The sequence below is a fragment of the Girardinichthys multiradiatus genome, chromosome 10 (genome assembly GCF_021462225.1).
Source record: "Girardinichthys multiradiatus isolate DD_20200921_A chromosome 10, DD_fGirMul_XY1, whole genome shotgun sequence".
Classification (NCBI taxonomy): domain Eukaryota; kingdom Metazoa; phylum Chordata; class Actinopteri; order Cyprinodontiformes; family Goodeidae; genus Girardinichthys; species Girardinichthys multiradiatus.
In genome coordinates this window covers 3,976,353-3,997,318 of record NC_061803.1, presented here as the reverse complement: position 1 = coordinate 3,997,318, position 20,966 = coordinate 3,976,353, and the positions used below count along the sequence as shown (strand labels likewise).

General features: G+C 39.3%; 1 protein-coding gene across 2 annotated transcripts in view; it reads right to left on the bottom strand.

Annotated features, from left to right (window-relative positions):
• The window catches only part of LOC124874930 (liprin-alpha-3-like), a 41,646-nt gene that overhangs the window by 17,795 nt on the left and 2,885 nt on the right, over positions 1-20,966 (bottom strand). Inside the window, exons 2-11 of one of the 2 annotated variants that reach the window (XM_047376606.1) lie at positions 14,278-15,036; positions 10,205-10,306; positions 8,929-9,093; positions 6,819-6,893; positions 6,647-6,706; positions 6,339-6,467; positions 2,595-2,687; positions 2,180-2,232; positions 1,080-1,173; positions 846-980 (exon numbers count right to left, since the gene is read on the bottom strand). In XM_047376606.1, the coding sequence (XP_047232562.1) occupies positions 846-980; positions 1,080-1,173; positions 2,180-2,232; positions 2,595-2,687; positions 6,339-6,467; positions 6,647-6,706; positions 6,819-6,893; positions 8,929-9,093; positions 10,205-10,306; positions 14,278-14,610 (1,239 nt within the window). In that variant the 5' untranslated portion in view covers positions 14,611-15,036. The remainder of the gene's footprint in view (positions 1-845; positions 981-1,079; positions 1,174-2,179; positions 2,233-2,594; positions 2,688-6,338; positions 6,468-6,646; positions 6,707-6,818; positions 6,894-8,928; positions 9,094-10,204; positions 10,307-14,277; positions 15,037-20,966) is intronic. The other variant, XM_047376607.1, reaches the window with a different exon arrangement.

Here is a 20,966-nt window from a genome sequence, read left to right as displayed (position 1 = left end):
CTTCATGGATTGAGTGTTGGTCGGGGTTGGTCTCGGTGTGGATTGGTCTCGGCTCCCGGATGGGTTTTGGTTTTGACTCTGTGGGCTCTCTTGCCTTTTGTGGGCCACGGGGTGGGTCTTCTTGCGAGGCTGCTTCTGGCGGGGGTATGGGTGTCGGGCATGTTCTAGGACCTGGATGGTGCGGGTCCTCTTTTCAGGTGCACTTTCATGGGGGGCTTTGTGTTTGGGGGGCTTGTGGGGGCACATTTACGCAGTGTGAGCTTTGTGTGCAGCTTTTAAAGAAAAAGAAAAAAAAAAAAAAGTGGAGTGCAGGACTTGACAGTTGTGTTGTGGATCTGTGGAGTTTTGGATCTTTGCAGCTGATCCATATGTGCCACGAGCGTTTGGCTGCTTCTCTGATTAATGCTCTCCTTGCGCAGCCTGTCAGTTTAGGTGGATGTCCATGTCTTGGTAGGTCTGCAGGTGGTCCATTTCGATGTTCAGATGATGGATTGAACAGAGCTCTGGGAGATGTTAAAAGCTTTGGATATTGTTTTAGAACCTAAACCTGCCTAAAACCTTTCCACAACTTTCTCCCTGACCTGTCTGCTGTGTTCCTTGGTCTTCTTAATGCTGTTTGTTCATTACTGAAACAGAAAAGCTGGCTTTATACTGCAGTTAAATTACACACATGGACTGTTTACTAATTAGGTGACTTCTGTTTTTCAGTTTTAGATGTTTATTTGAAAACCATGTATTATTTTCCTTCAAGTTATGCACTACTTTGTGTTGGTCTATCACGTAAAATCACAATAAATACAGTGTAGTTTGTGGTTGTAAACTGTGACCCCAGATTAGTAGATGACCTTATTGAGAGCAGCAACTCGCTGAGCAAGCTGGGCCTCGATTTCAGGCAGAGTCTCTGCCCTCTGCAGGGTCTGCTGGAGCTTCTGCTTGGCCTCATCTAGACGCTCCTGCAGCTGCCTGTTCTTCTCTTCACTCTGGACACAAATCCATTTTCATATTTGCTATCATATACAGAATGAGTAAAGTTTTATTTGAACCATTTCTGGATCTCAGAGTAATAGAGACAAATTTACTTGTCTGTATAAGGACTCCTTGCTGGCTAGCTCATTCTCCAGCTTGTCTTTGATGTCATGGAGAGAGGTCGCCTCCCTCTGGGCACTCAGATACCTGCATGCAACATAAATGAACATGTATCTTGTAATGGAAGAAGCTGGATTGTTGTGCTTGTAACATATTTTAACCTATAAATGTTCTAATTGTGACTCTAATGTAACTGCAAATGTTTGAACTCCAACTATTCAGTCAGCAGGTAAAACATGTGTCTCTTCCATCATGTGAGTAACAATATATAGAGTGGAACTCAAACATGAAAGACAGACTGTTTATGATGACTATGGCAAATAATTTAGAAGTTAGCAGTTAGTCTTCTTGAGGAACTCGCACCTGCCATCAAATAAAATCAACCTGATTAACCCAAAGTGTATTTTTCTTCAATTAGCTCTTTTGCATCCTTTAACTGGAAGCCATAGTTTCCAGAGCGGTTACAGAGGATAAGAATAATTTCAATGTACAAAGGTATCAGTCAGGAGAAGGGTGCAAAAGTTGTCTAACATCATATAAATATACCATGACAGACTCAGGACGCTCAAAAATAATTGGAGAAAATATGGGAAAATTTACAAAAACTGGACTTTGCTCCTATTAAACAAGCACTAGCGCTAGCCCTGCTAATGAGAAGGAAAAGAAGAGAGACAAGGAGGAAAAGAAGGTATTGGGTACAAGATCCTCTACAGTACATAAACTGTTGTGTGTCTATTGGTGAAAAGTACGTCACAGCGCCACACCAGAAACTCTGTGCAGGGTTGCCGATGAATTTTGCCCACCACTGAGCTTGCCTTTCCACTTACCACTTCTGCTGTATTCAGTGTGCAAGCCACATTGTGCAACCAGGTTATTGTAGCTTTTTAATTTTTACAATTTTCCCCTAAGATATTTGTTTTTTGTTCAAATGTCCAGGATGTGTCATGTTAAAGGTGAAAAGTTTTTTGGCAACTATTTACCTTAGAACCTTGTGATTTTAATGCATATGTTTAGACCTTTGCACTGTATATTGAGCTCTGCTTTAGCAAATAACAGTCTACATGATTTCTGCCGATAGATTAACAAAAGTTACCTTCGCTCTAGCGTTGTAATTCTCTCCTCCATGTCTTCTCTTTGGCAAAGAGCCTGCAAAAGGGAGCAGTTCCAGTTATTTTGTGCAACAACCCAGATGTTATTGTCCAGTCCTAAAAACTAATAAATTTTTACAAAAGGAAAAAATATGCATTTGGCCTGGTTAGGAAGTCTGCTTTAATGCTGCAGCTTTACCATATATTCCTGCCTTAGACTGCATTTGGGCCTAAAATATCAGTAGTCTGAAAATAAAAATCTTTTAACTGTCAATTTTTGATTTCCTGCTCATCCAACCCCAGAATAACCTAGTATATAATTAGCACTAATCCCCACAGTGTTTGAATCTACCCCTGTAACGGCAGGTGCTGAGATAGCATAGGCTTTTGGCCAGGAAGACACAGATTGGTCCAACAGACCTCTTTCACTTCCCTTTGGAGCTTCTGATTGGCCTCCTCGGTCTTCGTCACCTCCCTCCTGGCGGCCGCAAGCTGTTCCTCTATTTCTCCAACCTAGTGTGACACCACAAAGCGACAAAAAAATTACACATACTGGACCTGCAGAATTCACTATTATCCGCCACAGTATTAGGTGTCAAATAAAAAGAACAGCGATTGATCATCATCGCTTTTCCTTTTTTTCCTCAAGCAAACTATTTTGTTGTACCTACCTAGTTATCAAAATCCAGAATTTGTTATTAGACAGATTGTCGATGATTAAGATAAAAGGCTTTTCTTGGCTGATATCCAATATAATTGTGGCTTTTTACAGTAACTGCAGTAGTGTAACTTGCCACTAGAGGGAAGATAGTTATCTGTTTTCTGTTTTGGGAAATATATTCTAGCTGAAAAGTTTAAGTTTAAGGGTCGAATATTGTTGCCTGCTTCTTTCCTTCTGACTGGATCACTGATTATCAGGAATACAAGAACATGCTGGTAGACTGAATAAGGCAAATTACTGGCATCCCTGCTAATGATTCCTTGAAAGCACAGATGTCAATCCCCAGTCCTCAAGGGCCAGTGTCCTGCAACATTTACAGGGGTTGGACAATGAAACTGAAACACCTGTCATTTTAGTGTGGGAGGTTTCATGGCTAAATTGGACCAGCCTGGTAGCCAGTCTTCATTGATTGCACATTGCACCAGTAAGAGCAGAGTGTGAAGGTTCAATTAGCAGGGTAAGAGCACAGTTTTGCTCAAAATATTGAAATGCACACAACATTATGGGTGACATACCAGAGTTCAAAAGAGGACAAATTGTTGGTGCACGTCTTGCTGGCGCATCTGTGACCAAGACAGCAAGTCTTTGTGATGTATCAAGAGCCACGGTATCCAGGGTAATATCAGCATACCACCAAGAAGGACGAACCACATCCAACAGGATTAACTGTGGACGCAAGAGGAAGCTGTCTGAAAGGGATGTTCGGGTGCTAACCCGGATTGTATCCAAAAAACATAAATCCATGGCTGCCCAAATCACGGCAGAATTAAATTTGCACCTCAACTCTCCTGTTTCCACCAGAACTGTCCGTCAGGAGCTCCACAGGGTCAATATACACGGCCGGGCTGCTATAGCCAAACCTTTGGTCACTCATGCCAATGCCAAACGTCGGTTTCAATGGTGCAAGGAGCGCAAATCTTGGGCTGTGGACAATGTGAAACATGTATTGTTCTCTGATGAGTCCACCTTTACTGTTTTCCCCACATCCAGGAGAGTTACGGTGTGGAGAAGCCCCAAAGAAGCGTACCACCCAGACTGTTGCATGCCCAGAGTGAAGCATGGGGGTGGATCAGTGATGGTTTGGGCTGCCATATCATCGGATTCCCTTGGCCAAATACTTGTGCTAGATGGGCGCGTCACTGCCAAGGACTACCGAACCATTCTTGAGGACCATGTGCATCCAATGGTTCAAACATTGTATCCTGAAGGCGGTGCCGTGTATCAGGATGACAATGCACCAATACACACAGCAAGACTGGTGAAAGATTGGTTTGATGAACATGAAAGTGAAGTTGAACATCTCCCATGGCCTGCACAGTCACCAGATCTAAATATTATTGAGCCACTTTGGGGTGTTTTGGAGGAGCGAGTCAGGAAACATTTTCCTCCACCAGTATCACGTAGTGACCTGGCCACTATCCTGCAAGAAGAATGGCTTAAAATCCCTCTGACCACTGTGCAGGACTTGTATATGTCATTCCCAAGATGAATTGACGCTGTATTGGCCGCAAAAGGAGGCCCTACACCATACTAATAAATTATTGTGGTCTAAAACCAGGTGTTTCAGTTTCATTGTCCAACCCCTGTAGATGTGTCCATAGACCAGTGCACCTGTATTACATAATTAGCTCATTAGCAGGACTCAGTAGAACTTGTTTGCATGGGAAGGTAATATAATCATTTAATTCAGGAGTGTTGGACTTGGGACACATCTTAAAGTTGCAGGACCCCGGCCCTCAAGGACTGGAGTTTGACACCTGTGCTTTAAAGCACAGGTGTCAAACTCCAGTCCTTGAGGGCCGGGGTCCTGCAACTTTTACCTGTGTCTCTTTCTGTCAACATACCTGAATCACATAATTAGGCTATTAGCCGGACGTAGAACCTGAGTGCATGAGGAGATAATTCATTCAATGAATTCAGGTGTGTTGGGCTTGGGTCACATCTAAACGTTGCAGGACTGGATCCCCCACACTTGAGGACCGGAGTTTGATACCTGTGCTTTAAAGCTTTAACATAAAACATATTTTTGGCAACACCATAATCTCACTAAGGATAACTTTGAAAAATCCACCCTTTAACTTGAATACATATATTCAGGGGAAACAAATATAAAACATAATGAAGTAATTGTGTTAAGAAAAATATTGTGCTTATTATAATTCCTGTTTATAGCTTGTCAAAACAATTTGTAATAAGAAATCCATTACCAGTGAGCCTTGGCATTATGGCATGAGACAAAGGTAAAGTTCTCATAGGCGCTCTTCAAAATGAGAAAGACAAGAGAACATGCCATTGATTTGTGTTGATCTTCAAATGTCAGAAATGTTCAACAAGAAAATGACTACTTCCCTTAACATACCCATAACTTCAGTCAGAGCAATAATTAAAAGTTTAGAACAACTAAAACAAAGGTGGACGAGGACCCGGGTTTACCAAACACAGTGAGGAGGACAGTAAGAGAGGGAATAATATTTCCAAATCTCACTGTTGGTGCAGTGCAGCATATTTTCCAGTGTGAGATTATGCTACTGCAATAGAAAAACAACTTTTAAAGGTTTCTGAGAGCCTGTGTCCCTGGCATCATTAAACACAGCTCTATATGGATGTTGAACAGTGATTTTTGGAGGACAAACTGAGTACTTTATGCAGTTTTCTCTATTTGTGTATAATGACTAATTGTGGTTCGCCGGAGTCCCAAAGCCTTAGAAGCAGCTTTTTAAACACTTTCCAGACTGATGGAAGTGAATTTGTTTCCTATCTGTACTTGAATTTCTTTGGATCACAAAATGTGTTGCTTTTTGGCATCTTTTACCCTACTTTATGTTGTCAGACACGTTGTAGTGATTTTTTGATTCTACAGGTTGGACAGTCATCAGGTTGGTTTGCTTATTTAAAATATCTCAGCTTTCCAAAAAAAGAAAGTTTTTATTTTATTATCATTTTTATATGTTTAAATTCAAATTGTCTATTTAGAGCAACGTGGAGCTGAAGTCAAATTCATTGAGTGTGTGCACAAACATGGCGATTAAAACTGATTTTGAAATGTGGTTAACAAGGGGGTAATAAATATTCATCTTAGGGGCAGGTTGGGTTGGATAGCTTTTTTCCCTTAACAAATAATATCCCCATTTGAAAACAGCAGGCTATCCTCATGTGGTAAAAAATGTCTGAAATGATTTAAAGATTTAAGTGAGATAAAACAGGAAAACAGATGAAAGGGGGATGACGTTTTCACAGTGCTTTAGTTTTTGGGAGACTTTTTCACTTCAAACTTAAAATGTATCAGTGTACAAGTCTGAATCACAAACAAAAAGTCTACATCTATTACCTAAAACATTTCAGCCACGATTTTAAGTTTAAACCATGAAAGCAAACGCTAACCACAGAGCTGAAAATCCGTCTTTGTTTGAGGCCCAGAACGACAGATACAGAGGATCACTCACCTGTCGGCACATGAGGGCCAGCCTCTCCCTCAGCTGGGACAGCTCAGCTTTTTGCCGCTCTATCTCTCCTTCTCTTTGCCTCTCAAGCTCCCCGTCCTCCAGCCCAGACGAGGGACCGTTGGGGAGACGCTAGAAAGAAGACGATACAGAGAAAAATGAGAGAGATGAAGAAGAAGAATTACCTAGGATCTTTTTTACAAGTCTGTAGGGGTGGAAAATCACACTGACACACCATGGTACCCAAAATCTACTTTACTAACACATACACAAAGACAACTGGACCCAACATGCAGAAAACCCTCCCTTACATCTTTCCCGCCGTCCACCCCTTGTTGACGTCTTTTAATTTGGTCTCTTAAAGAGATTACCTGAAAAGAAGGAGACAAAAAGTCCAAACAGATGGTTCAAATTAATATTCTCCTAATGCTAAAGCTGTTGGAAATGCTTGAGATGGAGGAGTTATTTTGCATCTGAGCGTACCTCTTGAGAAGATGCTGCAAGTTGATCTTCTAACATGGACACCCTCTCTAGGGCCACACGGAGCCGTTCTCGAACCTGTTGAGTGAAAACAAACAATGATCCAGGTAAGACGACCACTGTGGTTCTGAGCTTGCCGACCACCTGATGTTGAGCAGAAACGTGAGCAGGCATGACTGTGGTAGAGACTGTTTATAAATTCACAGAGGTAAGTGAAAGTGAAACACCTGTCCTTGTAAGAAATCAGCTCTACTCTTTGGGTGCATAGGCAGCAATCACCAGTCAGTAGAGGACATAGTAAAATAATCCAGAACACACTTGTGCACAATTGGGTTTCATTATTCACAGCACTTAGGAGCACTAATGGTGGGTTGGAGCTCTGAAATTGCAGTTGTTGAGTTGCCAGAACGCAAAGACTAAAATAGTTTTTCCAGATACAAAATACTGACCATTTTGACAATTTCCTACACTATGCTGAGCTACTGCCAATGCTGGTTTAGATATTTGATTACCAAGCCTCTTTGAGAGTTTTATTGAGATAACCTGGGGAGGAATGAGAGCCTATTTGTCCACACCGAGGAGGGATAGTTATGTGCAAGCTATCCAACACACAAATAGGGTCTGCAGTTCACTAGTAGTAAACCTCTATAACAACTTCTGTTAGCTGTAACAAGATAATGTAATTTGTCACCGTTGATTTAAATGTGTCATATATTGCTGTGACTGTCGATAAGTGCAAGTTAAGGCCAGGAGCTGTTCTCTTGTAGCCCTTTCCTGACAGAGGAAGATTAACTCACCTACTACCTAAATGTTATCTTCTCTTGTTTTTCCCAAATTGAAGAGTAGCTGAGAGAAACAGGTGTTTGTTTCGGGAATCTGGATTAACTCTGATCAACTCTAAAACTCTGAAAAATGTTAGGGGGGAACAATGGATTTTTGTGATAATTATTTCTTTAGATAGCATGTTTTCCAAATGAATGAATGAAATCAAAATAATGGTTGGATTTTTGTCAAGTTTTCAGATTATGCTGCAGCAATAAAGGTTACATTTAACTCAAGGCTGTTTCTACAGGTTACCAGGATTAAGTTGCGTAATACCATATAGTTTTCTAATATTAATCAGGGCTGCAGAATATATTGCAAAAGTATCATATCTGCATAATCGCATCAACACTGTACGTAATCTCAGTATATCCAGAAAAAGGTTGGACTGCAATAAATATTAGCTGTTCATTAAAATAACATGGACTCTATGCCAGTAATATACTTGTTGTTTAAAGCAGCATAACAATTATTTAGAAGATAAAGTGGTGGAAGGTGGTGAAGCTATTGAGAAACTGCACTAACTTTTTAGTAGATGTGTTTCAGAAGCAACTTTTTCATTGAAACCTTGTTGCTGAGATGAATTCAGTGAATACATTGTTTTTCGGAAGCTGGATTTACTACTCATTATATGGAGTCAGAATAAACCCAAAGCAGAAAGACCTTAAGACTGTTGGGTTAAGTATTTGTTGATTTTTCAGGAAACATTTCCTTATGGTGACACCCAGCAGCATTAGCCATTTCTTGACTTCTGAAGTTCAACACACATCTGCCTTTTTCGTAAGGTATGTTCTCCTGTCTTTCTGGTTTTGAAGAGGGGAAAGAGAAATAGGCCTCTATGTCAAATCATATTTAAACTGCAGGTAGACAAAACGTCATGGATGACCAGTTTTTAAGTTCCTAAACACTCCATCCACATAAAAAGTAGACATTTGTTTTTGAATGCATTTCTCCAGTAAATGTATCCAGGGTGAGACTGTGCTGCTTTCTTAACAGCTGAATTTATGTTGGGCTTTTTACCCATACTTTATCAGAGACCTTTTCTCAATTTTTCTATATTTTCTGGTCTCCTTTACAGTTATATTTTACTCCTAGACTAAATTCTCTCCAATCTTCAGCAACTAGTCACAGACTGTGGTTGATGCTTCATTTTAGGTCAGTCTGTACGCAGTCCTTTGAAGCATTTTCCACACTAACTTTAATGAGAGCAGGAAGAAAAGTAGGGTAAGCCTGGATGATTTGCTGGAAGAGGGCATAAAATCAACTATATGTCACCGCTGATTTGACCCACCTTCTCATCCAAGGCTTTGTGGTGCTCAAACAGGGATTTGAGAGCCTTGAGGACTTCCACCTCGCTGGACACCCCTGCAGGGGACTGAGCTTGCCTTTTTACCACTGTCATCCTCAAACTGCGCTCGTGGCGGGACACCAGACACTCCAGGTGCTCAAGCAGTAGCTGCAGGATGGAGCAGAAAGCAGAGGAGGGGAAGAGACAGTGAAGATCAGGAAATATTGCAGCTTAGAAAAGTAAAGAGGAAATACCATGCAGATGTATTCATTCCCCAAAAACCTTTTCACATTTTGTCAAATTACAAGAACTTTTGATAGATTTTATTTGACATACCTACAGAAATAAATGCAAAATTGCAAAGTGGATGAAATAGATTTATGATTTACAAACATTTCCACTAAACAAAAATCTGTAAATTCTGGCATTCATTTGTATTCAGTCCCCTTTAATTTGATACCCATTAATAAAATTCAGTGCAACCAACTGCTTTCAGATGGCATGTATTTAGGAAATTAGAATCCACCTGTGTGTATTGTATTCTCACCATAAATTTATAAACATTTATTAAATTCAATTCCGTTTTATTTATATAGCACCAATTAACAACATATGTGGTCTCAAGGCACATCCAGTTGTTCTGTTTCTGGCCTCAGTAGTTTGTTAGAGGACATTTGAGAACAACCAGCGTCATGAAGACCCAGGAACACAGCAGACAGGTCAGGGAGAAAGTTGTGGAATAGTTTAAAGCAGAATTAGGTTCTAAATCAATATCCCAAGCTTTAAACATGTTACAGAGCTCTGTTTATTCCATTATATGAAAATGAAAGAGCATGGCACAACTACAAACCAACCAAGACATGGCTGTCCACCTAAACTGGCAGGTTGGTCATGGAGAGGACTCTAAACACTCTAAATCCAATCTGATATGTCAAACGTTTTACATTTTTATTGGTTGGAAAAACAAATCAAAAATATTTTCCTTCCACTTCACCATTAGGTGCAAGTCTGGGTTGGTCTATTGCATAAAATACATTCCAGTTTGTTTTTGTAATGTGGCAAAATGTGAGAACGTTTATACAAAGGGGTATGAAGACAAAGAAAAGAGATACAGACAAAGAAGGAATTAAAGTTAGAATGTGAATGGGCAAAAGACAATATAATTAGTAAAGAGTAGCAAATGAAACAGCTTCACACCCACACAACCACAATGGGGTAAGGAGGATAAGTCAGAGGCTGCTACTGCACTAATAGGCAAAATGGCTGCTAAACATCTTACACGTGTGTTGTTTCTCTCCGCCTTGAGCTCAGCAATTTCCTCCTCCCTCTCAAGAAGCTGCTCCCGGCAAACGTTCAGCTCCTTAGTCAACACGGCAAACTCCTGTAAAACACACACACAGACAGACACACACACTGCATTCAGGAGCTGGAAAACAAACAGTCTGAATGTATGTTTGCAAGACTCTAAATGTGGTTAGGCTGAAATAAGATAATACAAATACATAGCAAGGTATGAAAAAATAGGAATTTCTGCAAACCAAATGTAATTGGCTGCTTCAGGGATCCACACACACACAGCAACTGCACAAAGAAAGCTAAAAATATACCAAAAATATGACCAAAGGCTCCTAGAAACACTTTTTGTGAAATGCCTGAGACTAAAGATGTAGGAAGATGTACATGATGTAAACCTACATAACAATCAGGTGAATCACTGACACAAATTCTGCCACTGCCTTCTCTCTCTCTCATCCTCTCCTGTGAACTCTTATTCATGGACAGATTACATCATGCTGTTACACAATGGGTCGGCAGCGAAACTCTCAGAAGAGACCCCCAAAACAAAGCATCAAACAGCATTTATGACACCACTGGGAATACATCTGCAGCTCCTGAGTGCAAACAGGACAGCTTGTCCTGCATGATCTTTGCAAACCTCCGTACCATCTGTGGTCATTTGTTTTTTATGTCTCTATTAAACATGTCTAAAGCTTAGAGGCAGTGGTCGCGTGTTTCAGGTGAGTACGCTAACCTGTATTATCATTAAAAACAGTTTAAAGCAGTTAAATATAACCCATTTGTGTTTGGAAGGGAGGAGCAGAGTAAGACAGAGAGAGATGCATACAGATGGTAACACAGTGGGTTCATTGGCTATTATGGGATTGCTTCTTGTTTGGATGGGGGTCAGCTTCTCTGTTGGCCTCCCTTGTGTCTTTGTCTTTTCTTTTCTCAGTCTGTCTATCTTTGCATCACTTTTTCATTCATTTCAATTACATTTTAATGAATCTGAAGTGCTGTTCCACAATATATATTGGTTATAATCATATATATCTTTATGTTTATGTTTATGTTTATGCATTTGGCTGAATCTTTTAGAAATGAGGAAATAACAATGCAGTTACCTGAAAGTAAGACCACTTGTCAGATTCTGTCAGATGTGAATGTGTACAAATAGAGTGGAGGCTTAGAGGGAAGTGCAGTAGGGGGTAGGGAACTATAGGATCAATACATACACTGAATAAAAAGAAACATAAACTTTTATTCCTCACTGTCTAACAGTACAACATAATAACCTTTCCCTGTTTTAAGTTAGTTGGGATTTACACAATTATTTCTATTTAACATTTTAGAGACTTTCATTACATCTACTTCCTTAACATTTCTTAGAATTGCCTTTTTGACTGTATGGCTTTTTGTGTTTCTTTCCACAAGCTTCCCACAACAGTTTGCTAGAATTTCAGCTGAAATGTCACTCAGAGAGGAAGAAGCCATTACTCCAAAAGCAACATAAAAAGCCAGATTGTAGTTTGTAAATGCACTCAGGGACAAATATCTTAATCTTAGGAGACATGTCCTGCAGCCTGATGAAACTAAAACTGAAGTGTTTGTCCATAATGGCCATAACATTTTCAGGAAAAATTGGGAAACTTGCAAATCTTGGAAAACCATCCCAAATGTAAAGTACGAGGATTACAGCATTATGTTGTGTGAGTGGTTTTTGTCGCAGGAAGGACTGGTTGAGTTCACTACTTGATGGTATCACAAGGAAAAAAGCTTATGTGGAAATGCTAAAGAAGCATCTCAATACATCAGCCAGGAAGTTAAAGCTTGGGCCCAAAGCATACCACCAACTTAGTGGTTCAGAACAACAGAGTAAATATTTTTAAGTGGCCATCACAAAGCTCTGATCTCAGTTCCATAATAAAAAAAATTGTAGGCAGTAGTTTTTAAGTTACTCTGAACAGTATTTTACCTGCTGTGGTTCTTTTTATAGAATAACCCAGGCACACCAAGCTGATATTAGATGGTTAATTAGGCTATTGGCTCAGGCAGTCTGTTGTTTGTTGTTTGTTGACATGCAGTTTGTAGCTTACCAAGTTTAACTTAAGAACATTGTTCCCTTAATAAGAGTGCAGAGGGCTGCTCCAAGGTTTATACACCCCAGGATTGTCTGTGGGAATCTGTGGAGAATGCCATAAAATTCAACCCTTCATTTAGTTTGTTTCAGTTTCCCACCGCACGTTTGAACTGGACCAAATTTCCTGGACAAGATTATACAGTTACAACAGTTGCATATTTGGGGGCTATCTCCAGAAGCTGCCCACTATGAGCATCAGGCAAAAGGCCTGTGCAAACTCTGCAAGAACAGAGTTCATTGTTAGTTCTGTTCATGCAGGCCTGGTTTGGAAGTTTGTTCTTGACACATCATCTGACAGGTCATATTTACTAATGCTCAGTAGGAGGGACCTATAAGAACTTCCCAAGAGTTCTGCACTTGAGTTCTTGTGAAGTATGAAATTTTCATGTCCAAAAGCACTTGAGAGGCACCTTGAGAAAAACAACACGCTTCTGTATTTTTGAAGAGTACATATTGGCCTAGTACAGGGAAACAGCAGACTTTGACATCCTGCTGGGGTTAGAAGCTGAGTGCGGATTTTAAAGTTTTTAGATTACTCAAATGTCCCTAAATAAGACAGACTTCACTTCCTCTCTCTGGTTGCTCCCCCACTTTGGATAGTCCATTTGCATTCCAACAGCAAGTGAACAACACAGAGTTTCACTTGCAAGCAAACTGATATCAGTTTGCTTGTTTGGGCCGAACCAGGTTTGGAGGAGTCTTCACAGATGTCTAGGTGAAGTAGACTGTCCAAGGCAGGGGTCTGTGGCTCCGGAGCCACAAGTGACTCTTTGGACCTTCCACAATGGCTCTTAATACATTTGGTTAAAAATGATAAAGAACCAACAACTGTTTCAAATATAGACATTATACCAAATGCATGTTCTTTCATTAAATAATTGCATTACAATTTCAAATCAAAATAACACGAAACATACCAATAATATTTTTTTAGATCAATTTTGTGTTGTCATTAGGTTACCAATGTGCTTTTTTTATATAATGCTCCAGAAATATCAACATCCCATAGAAGAAAATGTATCCTTCTTTTAGCAAATGTTTTTTAGCAACGATAGAAAATTGTTTTATTTTAAAATCTAAAAATAGAAATAAAATGGTGTTTCTTTATGAGTCACAAGTTTTCTTATAGTAGATATTTGTGAAAAATTACATTTCTATTATTACATTATTTTTTAAAAGGTCTTGTAACATTAGCGACTCTATATCAGTTTTATTAAGCTAGACCTAGTGAAACAATGGCTGTTTAGATTGTAAAGGTTGTCGACTCTTGGTCTAAGGAAAAACACTGGTTTGTTTAAAGTGGACCAAAGTGTGAAAGCACCCTTAGTTTACGCAATATTTCTAAACCAAATCTTTCTTTATTGGAAATGAGGGAAAGGTGTAGTGGCCTTCTTTCAACCTGCATGCGTTATTCAGCCTTTCTCTGGGACCTCATTGAAAGAACTTTAAGCTTTGTGATCTGTAATTATTTAAAATCTTGATAGCAGTAGCCACCCTTGCCTAGTCACCCAGCGCTGAAAACAAGTGTGCAGAAAACTAAACAATCAAATCTAGACCTGCTTACTGCCATATTTCTGTTATTTGTCAAGGCAATGTCACACAGATGAGTGAGATTTATTTAATACATTATACTCAGCTGAAGCCATTAGAAAATACTATCTTCCAATCTCATTGATTATCTATTAACAATATGGCTACACATAATAAAACCTTATTACACAGTGATGGGTCAATTATAGACAAAACGTAGACAATATTCTAAGAACGTAAAGCAAGTCAAAGCCAACAGTTAATTCTCCAATAATTAACTTTGTGCCAAGTCTTGTAAATGTGTAATTCATGGTACACCTGGAATTACTCTCATGCATAACCAACCGTAACAGAGAAGATGGAAGATGTTCTTACCCATCCATCCAAACACAACATGGCCTTACCTGTGGCAAAGCTATTGACAGCTGCCTCTGAAGGGACTCCTTCTCATGACCGAGCTCACGGAGGCGGAGCTGTGCCGTGCCCAGTGTCTCCTGCGTCTCTCTCAGGTTCTCCAGCAGCCTCTCCCTTTCCGTCAGCATGTTGACCATCAGAGACTCCAGGTTCCCCGTGCTGCCTCCTTCGTCTCCTCTGGGCTCCCTGCTGCTGAATCCTCCTCCACCCATTGCTCCAGCAGGACCCCCTCCAACCCCTGCTCCCGGGGGCGAGGTGGGACCTCCACCAGTACCGCTCCGCCCATCCTCAGATATGGTGGGCATCACCTCACACATCATCATGAGACCGTGTTGTGTGAGTGGAGGTAATAAAGAAACTAAATGGGGATTGTATGTGCAAACTGTCTGTGGTGCCTTGGTTTTTTATGAGTTTGTACTAAAAGTTAGATGTATAAAATATAAATCTTTACATCTCCAAAAAATATCATCCCCTTGGTTGTGTTTATATCCACATCTTCTTGTGTTTATTGCCTCTGTGTTTGCTCTCTTTGCTTACTAGACTTCCATCAAAAAGTTCTGACCTAGATGGGAAATAATCAGACTGTTCATGTGGAAGAGGCAAATGCAGGAATGCCCTTCTGCGGGGTAGCTAGGATTGGCGAGGGACATGGAAGGGAAGGGGTTACGGAAAAGGAAGGGATAAAGGTGGGATGATAGCTTTAAATTGTGTCCACACAGCAGAGCTCCTCACGGTGCCAGAGGGAAGTGCTGGAAAACAGAGCAAGCATAGCATTAGTTCAGATAGCTTGGTCCTAATAATAATACTGTGCACAAATAGGAAAGGACTCTGCAGCTGTAGAATGCAATTACTGGATAATTGTTTTCACTTAGCATTTTTGTTAAAAAAGAAACTAATAGCTTAACATCTTACAGACCTAAATTCTAAAAATATAGCAATTACAACCATTAGCCTTCAGGATCACAGATTACACAAAAATCATACAGTCAGGGTTCCTTTGAAGCCTGGAAAAGTCTTAATTAAATTAAGAATTTTCAAGGTCTGCATGAATACGGAAAAAAGAAAATGTCAGTATGCAAATATATTTATATTTCCTGATTTTACAGGTACATCTCAATAAATTGGAAAATGTGAGGCTCATTTGTCTGAATAAGAATACATTTTAAAATAACCTTTAATCAAGTATTTAACATACTTTTCATTAAACCCACATTTCTGAATAAAATTGTTTTACTGGTCTGATGTAACATTCTAATCTTAAATGTTGTGTTTCTATTAGCTGTACGTTTCTCCCGCTTTCCTTCCTAGTGTCATTTCTTCCCTCATTTTCCTCCATGTCTTTCCTTCTATCCTTAATTCCTTCCATTAAACCTTACTTACTTGATTTCTTCCTTCCTTCCTTCCTAAAAAGCCTGGCCACTATGGAAAAAATTCTCATAAATTCATAGGGAGCTTTGATATTTTTTACAGTAAAATAAATGTAAATAACTGAGAACTCTGTAAACCTAAGTCTGGAGAAGTTGGGGATTTGTATATGAAAAAGGGGAGGAATGCTGTAAGTTGGTTTGCTTTTCAGACTTCACTGTGAGCCTCACAACTTTAGAAACATCTTAGGGAGAGTAGAAACAATCTATTTCTGGCAAACCTTTGTCAAAATTACTTAAAATACAAGTGGAACCACTACCACCTATTTTCCCCCTAAAAACACCTGACTGCCATAGAGCAAAGTTTTCCTAAAAGAGATACCAGCTTGAGCATCTAAAGAGTCTTGCCACAGATTTTAAATTGAATTTAGCCCTGGACTTTGACTAGGCCATTCTGACACATGAATCTGCTTTAATCTAAACAGTTATATTGTTGCTCTGGTTGTATAATTACAGTTGTTGTCCTGCTCAAAGGTGATCCACCAACCCAGTCTTGTCTTTTGCAACCTCTAACAGGTTTTTGGTTTTATTCAATAATTCTGTCACAATACGTTGTTGGAATAGATAATAGATTCTCAATTGTCCTTCCTTCTTAGCATCCTTAGCAAAGCCTCAATAGGATACTAGGTGCTGGTCCTGACAATCGATTCTCCCACCTGAGCTGTGGATCTCTGCTGGTCTTCCAGAGTGAACAATAGTCCCACCTCTTATAAACGCCCTCTTTGTTGGGGATGTCGGTTTTAGGCTATGTCTTGGTAGAACTGTCATGCCTTTCTCTTTCCATGATAAGATGATTGATTGAACAGATATGAGGCCTTTATGGAACAGCTGTTATTATGATGATATTAAATAAAACACAGTTAACTCTATTTATTAATCAGGTGAAGGTAATCGTTTAAACTGGATTTTATTTTGGGGTATCAGTGTAAGGAGGGCTAAATAAAAATACACACCACACTTTTCTGATTCTTATTCATAAACATGTTGAAATGTATGTCTCATTTTCCTTCTACTTTAGAATTAAACACTACTCTGTGTTGGTCAATCACATACAATCCTAATAAAGTACATTAGGATGTTTGGTTGCAACAGGACAGAGGGAATATCTTACTGTATATATTATTCAGAGAGCTTAAAACCAGCATGTGGATGTTTAGAGCTTTACATAGTTTGGGTAGCAACTTCCACAGCAGACCGTGAATTTACAGCATACTCAACAAACACATGGTGTTCATCTTTTTATCTAATTCTCTGCAAGGGAAGTGATAAACTTTACCTGAAAGGGAGTTTTGCTTAAACTGCAGTTGAATTTAGAAGCTAATGCTATCTTGAAGATGTTTAGTTTAAACCTCATCTCCCCTGAACAAGTTCTCTGTCTAGCAGAACCACCCATGTCATATTAGCTAACACAGCCCCATTCCATCAAAAATGATGGGAAATTGAGGTACTTCTGTTTTTGACCATAAGGTGATATGTGGCCATCTTTAGGTTGGGTGAGAAGGGTTTTAGTTTTATATCACAAAAGCTTCTTGGACACAACTTAAACTTAATCAGTGAGTGTGCTAGCCACCAAACTGTAGCTGCATTTTTGCATTTAAATGTTGAGCTGACAGCAGGAAAGATGTTGCGTGCAGTAAATATTTCCTGCACAGGATGAGATTCAGAAATTCTTTTAAACCTTTACTGAGAACAAATTCCTCTTTCTGTTAAACTATTTGGCTATACAGTTGTACATCCTCAGCAAAGCCTCGGTGGGAAACCCAGAGCTGATTCTGACCTCCACACAAGTTTTCCAGAGTTTTTTAACCTTTTTTTATTTTAATTTTGTGGCACTAGTGGCCTGCAAAGGTCAACGGGTGGGGATTCAAACCCATTATAGCTGCATGAAGGACTGTAGCCTCTGTATATGGCTTTACACTTGTACCCCGCTGAGCGCCCTTAGCCTCTTTTTAATAATTGTTTACAGTTTTGTTGGCATCTAGGGACCAACACAACAGGAATGATTAACATGCGTGTTTAAGCCTTTAGTTTAAGTGTGCCTGTTAAAATCTTAGGACCTTAAAAGATTATTAATAGGCAAAACAAAAGAAATGAAAAAAATAAAAAAAATGTATGAACTGCCTGAATGATTTCATATAAAGACATATATTTTTTAAAACTGATTCAGAATCACCTTGAGATTTATCAAAATCATTATATGTCCATATATGACGCCTCGGTCCTGTTGCTGGGGTCCTTTACCGACTTCAATGGAGGAGGGTTGTAGTGACAGTCTTTGGGTTCATTACTTCAAAAATGTTTCAGTATAATCTTCACAATCAGTGATCAGCAGCAATGCTCCCACAACATTTGCTTATGTTATGCCTTTATGCTTGCATTGTCTCCCATTTTGTTTTTTTGTTTTTTTTGCTTATCCTTAATAGCCCCCAGGGCCATTTGAGGAAGAAGGAAGTGATGTGATGTTGAATCTATCTACTCCAACACTATAATGTGATAGAATTAATGAATAAAACATGGTTTAAGGGAAGTAAAAAACATAACAGGTATTTGATCTCTAAAAGCTGCAAGTTCGCAATGTTAGTTGTTATAATAGTTTGGTTCCTGGCAAAAATGATACAAGAAAAGCTTAGTGCTGATTTGAGAAGCAGTCTGTGCTGCTGTTGCTGGGTGTGTTAGGAAAACTCAGGGTATACAACTGTAGAAGAAAAATATTCAGCCTGATGATTTACCGTTGATTAGATTAATTTAAAAACATCCAGACAAATGATCCATATTCATCTGAGAAGTTGAACAAGACCGTAACTGATAGACTGGCCTGATGTTTAACATAGAACAAGTCTACTGAAAGTCATAATTCAACATTAAAGTCACCCAGGGTTTTACATCTCTGAGCAATTTATTTGTTGAAACTTTGAACAAAGTTGAGCTAAAAATGATGCTACCATAAATCTGTTGATTAAACAATTTTTATTTTTCCATCACCATCAAAAACAAGAGAATCCCTTTCTTTTTACTGCTGTTTCGTCTTATTGCCTTACTGTTGATCTAGTTCTCAGAGTTCTCAAAACCATCCAACCACTGTAAAAAGCATATTCATTACATTTTATTTTGAAAATAATATAACGTGCTGAGTTTTTATGTGAAGACCTCTAAGTGTACAAACTCTTGAGTTTTGCAGCTTTTTGTTGCTATGTGGAATGAAGGACTATAATAAGACTAAGATACCTCTGAATAAGCTTTTCATTGGTAAACACATTGAGATCCTTACAGAGGAAGTTCAGATTTAAGCAGAACTTTGGACTTCTCAGCCCAATGGATAACTGGATGCACATTTGTATTTTGACCACATCATGATAATGTTAGTAATAGAGATTGATGATACAACTGCAAAAACTGTTTTTAAATGTATGTGTCCTTTGGCAGTATAAAACTCTGCTGGAATCCATAGATACAGTTTTATTAAATTAACAACGACCCACTGCAGGGTTCTACCACAATAATAACCAACAACAGTGAGTTGTTTTTTCCTCAGTGCCTGAGCCAAATGAAAAAGACTGTGTTTCACTAAAGCTGCCGGCTGGCTTTATACCAGCATTTCAACTTCACTTCCAACCCCTACATATGTAGCACATGGTCTGAAGCAACTTTTTATGGCATGTAGTCCAAAATCTAACCGTAGACAAACCGATTGTTTGAGGGGTATAACAGACGTTATACTTTTCTGACAGCAACATTATGGAGTGCAGGTAAACCATGCAGACTGAATAGTTTTAGAAAAGTGAGACTTTACATTCATTGATGCCACAACACACATATCCACAAAAAATATTTAGTGGAAAAAAAATATTTTTGTTACACAGTTGTTTGGAGAAATGGGAGCCCAAAGCCGTTGAGGACAGTGTACATCAGAATAACAATACTAAAGTTTGAATTACACTTCTGGTTACAAGCAATCCTTTACTACTTAGTTAAATTAAAGGCTGTCTGGGGTCACCCCAGGTAGGAAGTTGGTTTGTTAGGTGTCCAAGCTGCTGCCTTTCAGACAATATTTTTGCTGACTTCCTCCTCTTCACAAGTGTTATTTCAATCTTTAAAGCTGGCTGTTGTTATGCACTGTTATGAATATAGTAAGAGTTTCTTGATGAAGACAGGTATTTGGTGTAGATATCAATGCTTGTAAAGGTGTCCACTCTGGTGGAAGATGTAACACAAACAACAGCCTTAGCATGCCATTAGGATCTGAAACGGACTTTGAAATAAGATGTTTAAGGGAACTATTATCTTTATCAAACAAAACAGAGGCCTTGCATTCACACTAACACTTCTCAGTGTTTTACCGTGCACTATGATGAGTCTTCTCTGGGAAAAACAAAGCTGAATCAGTACAGACACAACATTACTGTGCAGGCTGCAGTTTTGAGTGAAGCGTCAGCTGTGAGGTCACATGGCTTCATGACCTACGCGTTTATGGATGTGTAAGGGCAGAACAAGTTGTAGTGTCCTTGTTAAGCAATGACTTTAACTGTGTTTTTAAAAGGTTTCTTTAGTTGGTGTCCTAAATGATGAAGGCAAAAATGGAGGCATTATGAAGACAATGAACTGGAAATGACAATTTGCAGTAATGTACAGCTATATATTTTCATGTACTTACTTTAGAGTCACTAATGCAATGAGAAAACTCATGGTCCCATGCGAGAGTATTTAACAGTTTGAGTTTTGTCAAATTAGGTCTCATCTGACCAGAACACCTTCTTCCACAATACATAGCCTTCTTTTCTTCCAAAGTGGCCCTGAATTTAGCTCCATTCAACTTCCTGGGCCGTGCTGAAGAAAAGTGTTCCCACACCATGATGAAGCCACCACCATGTTTTTTGTATTTAGGGGGAATTGCAATGATAGTTTCGCAAAATTAGTTTAGGGCTCTTGGCTCCTTATCTAAATAATGCTCTCCTTGCCCATTTAGGTGGACGTCCATGTCTTGGTAGGTATGCAGTTGGCCCATCCTCTTTCCATTTTTTAGATGGTGGATTGAACAGAGCTCTGAGAGATTTAAAGCATATATGTTTAAGCACATAACCCTGCTTTAAACTGGACAACAATGTTCTCCCTGACCTGTCTGCTGTGTTCCTTGGGCTTCATGATGCAGTTTGTTCTGTAATGCTGTCTCTGAAAAACCTCTAAAGCCTTCACATAGCAGCTGTCTTTACAGCATATTGCCAAAAGTATTGGGTCACTTGCTGTTACACACACAAGAA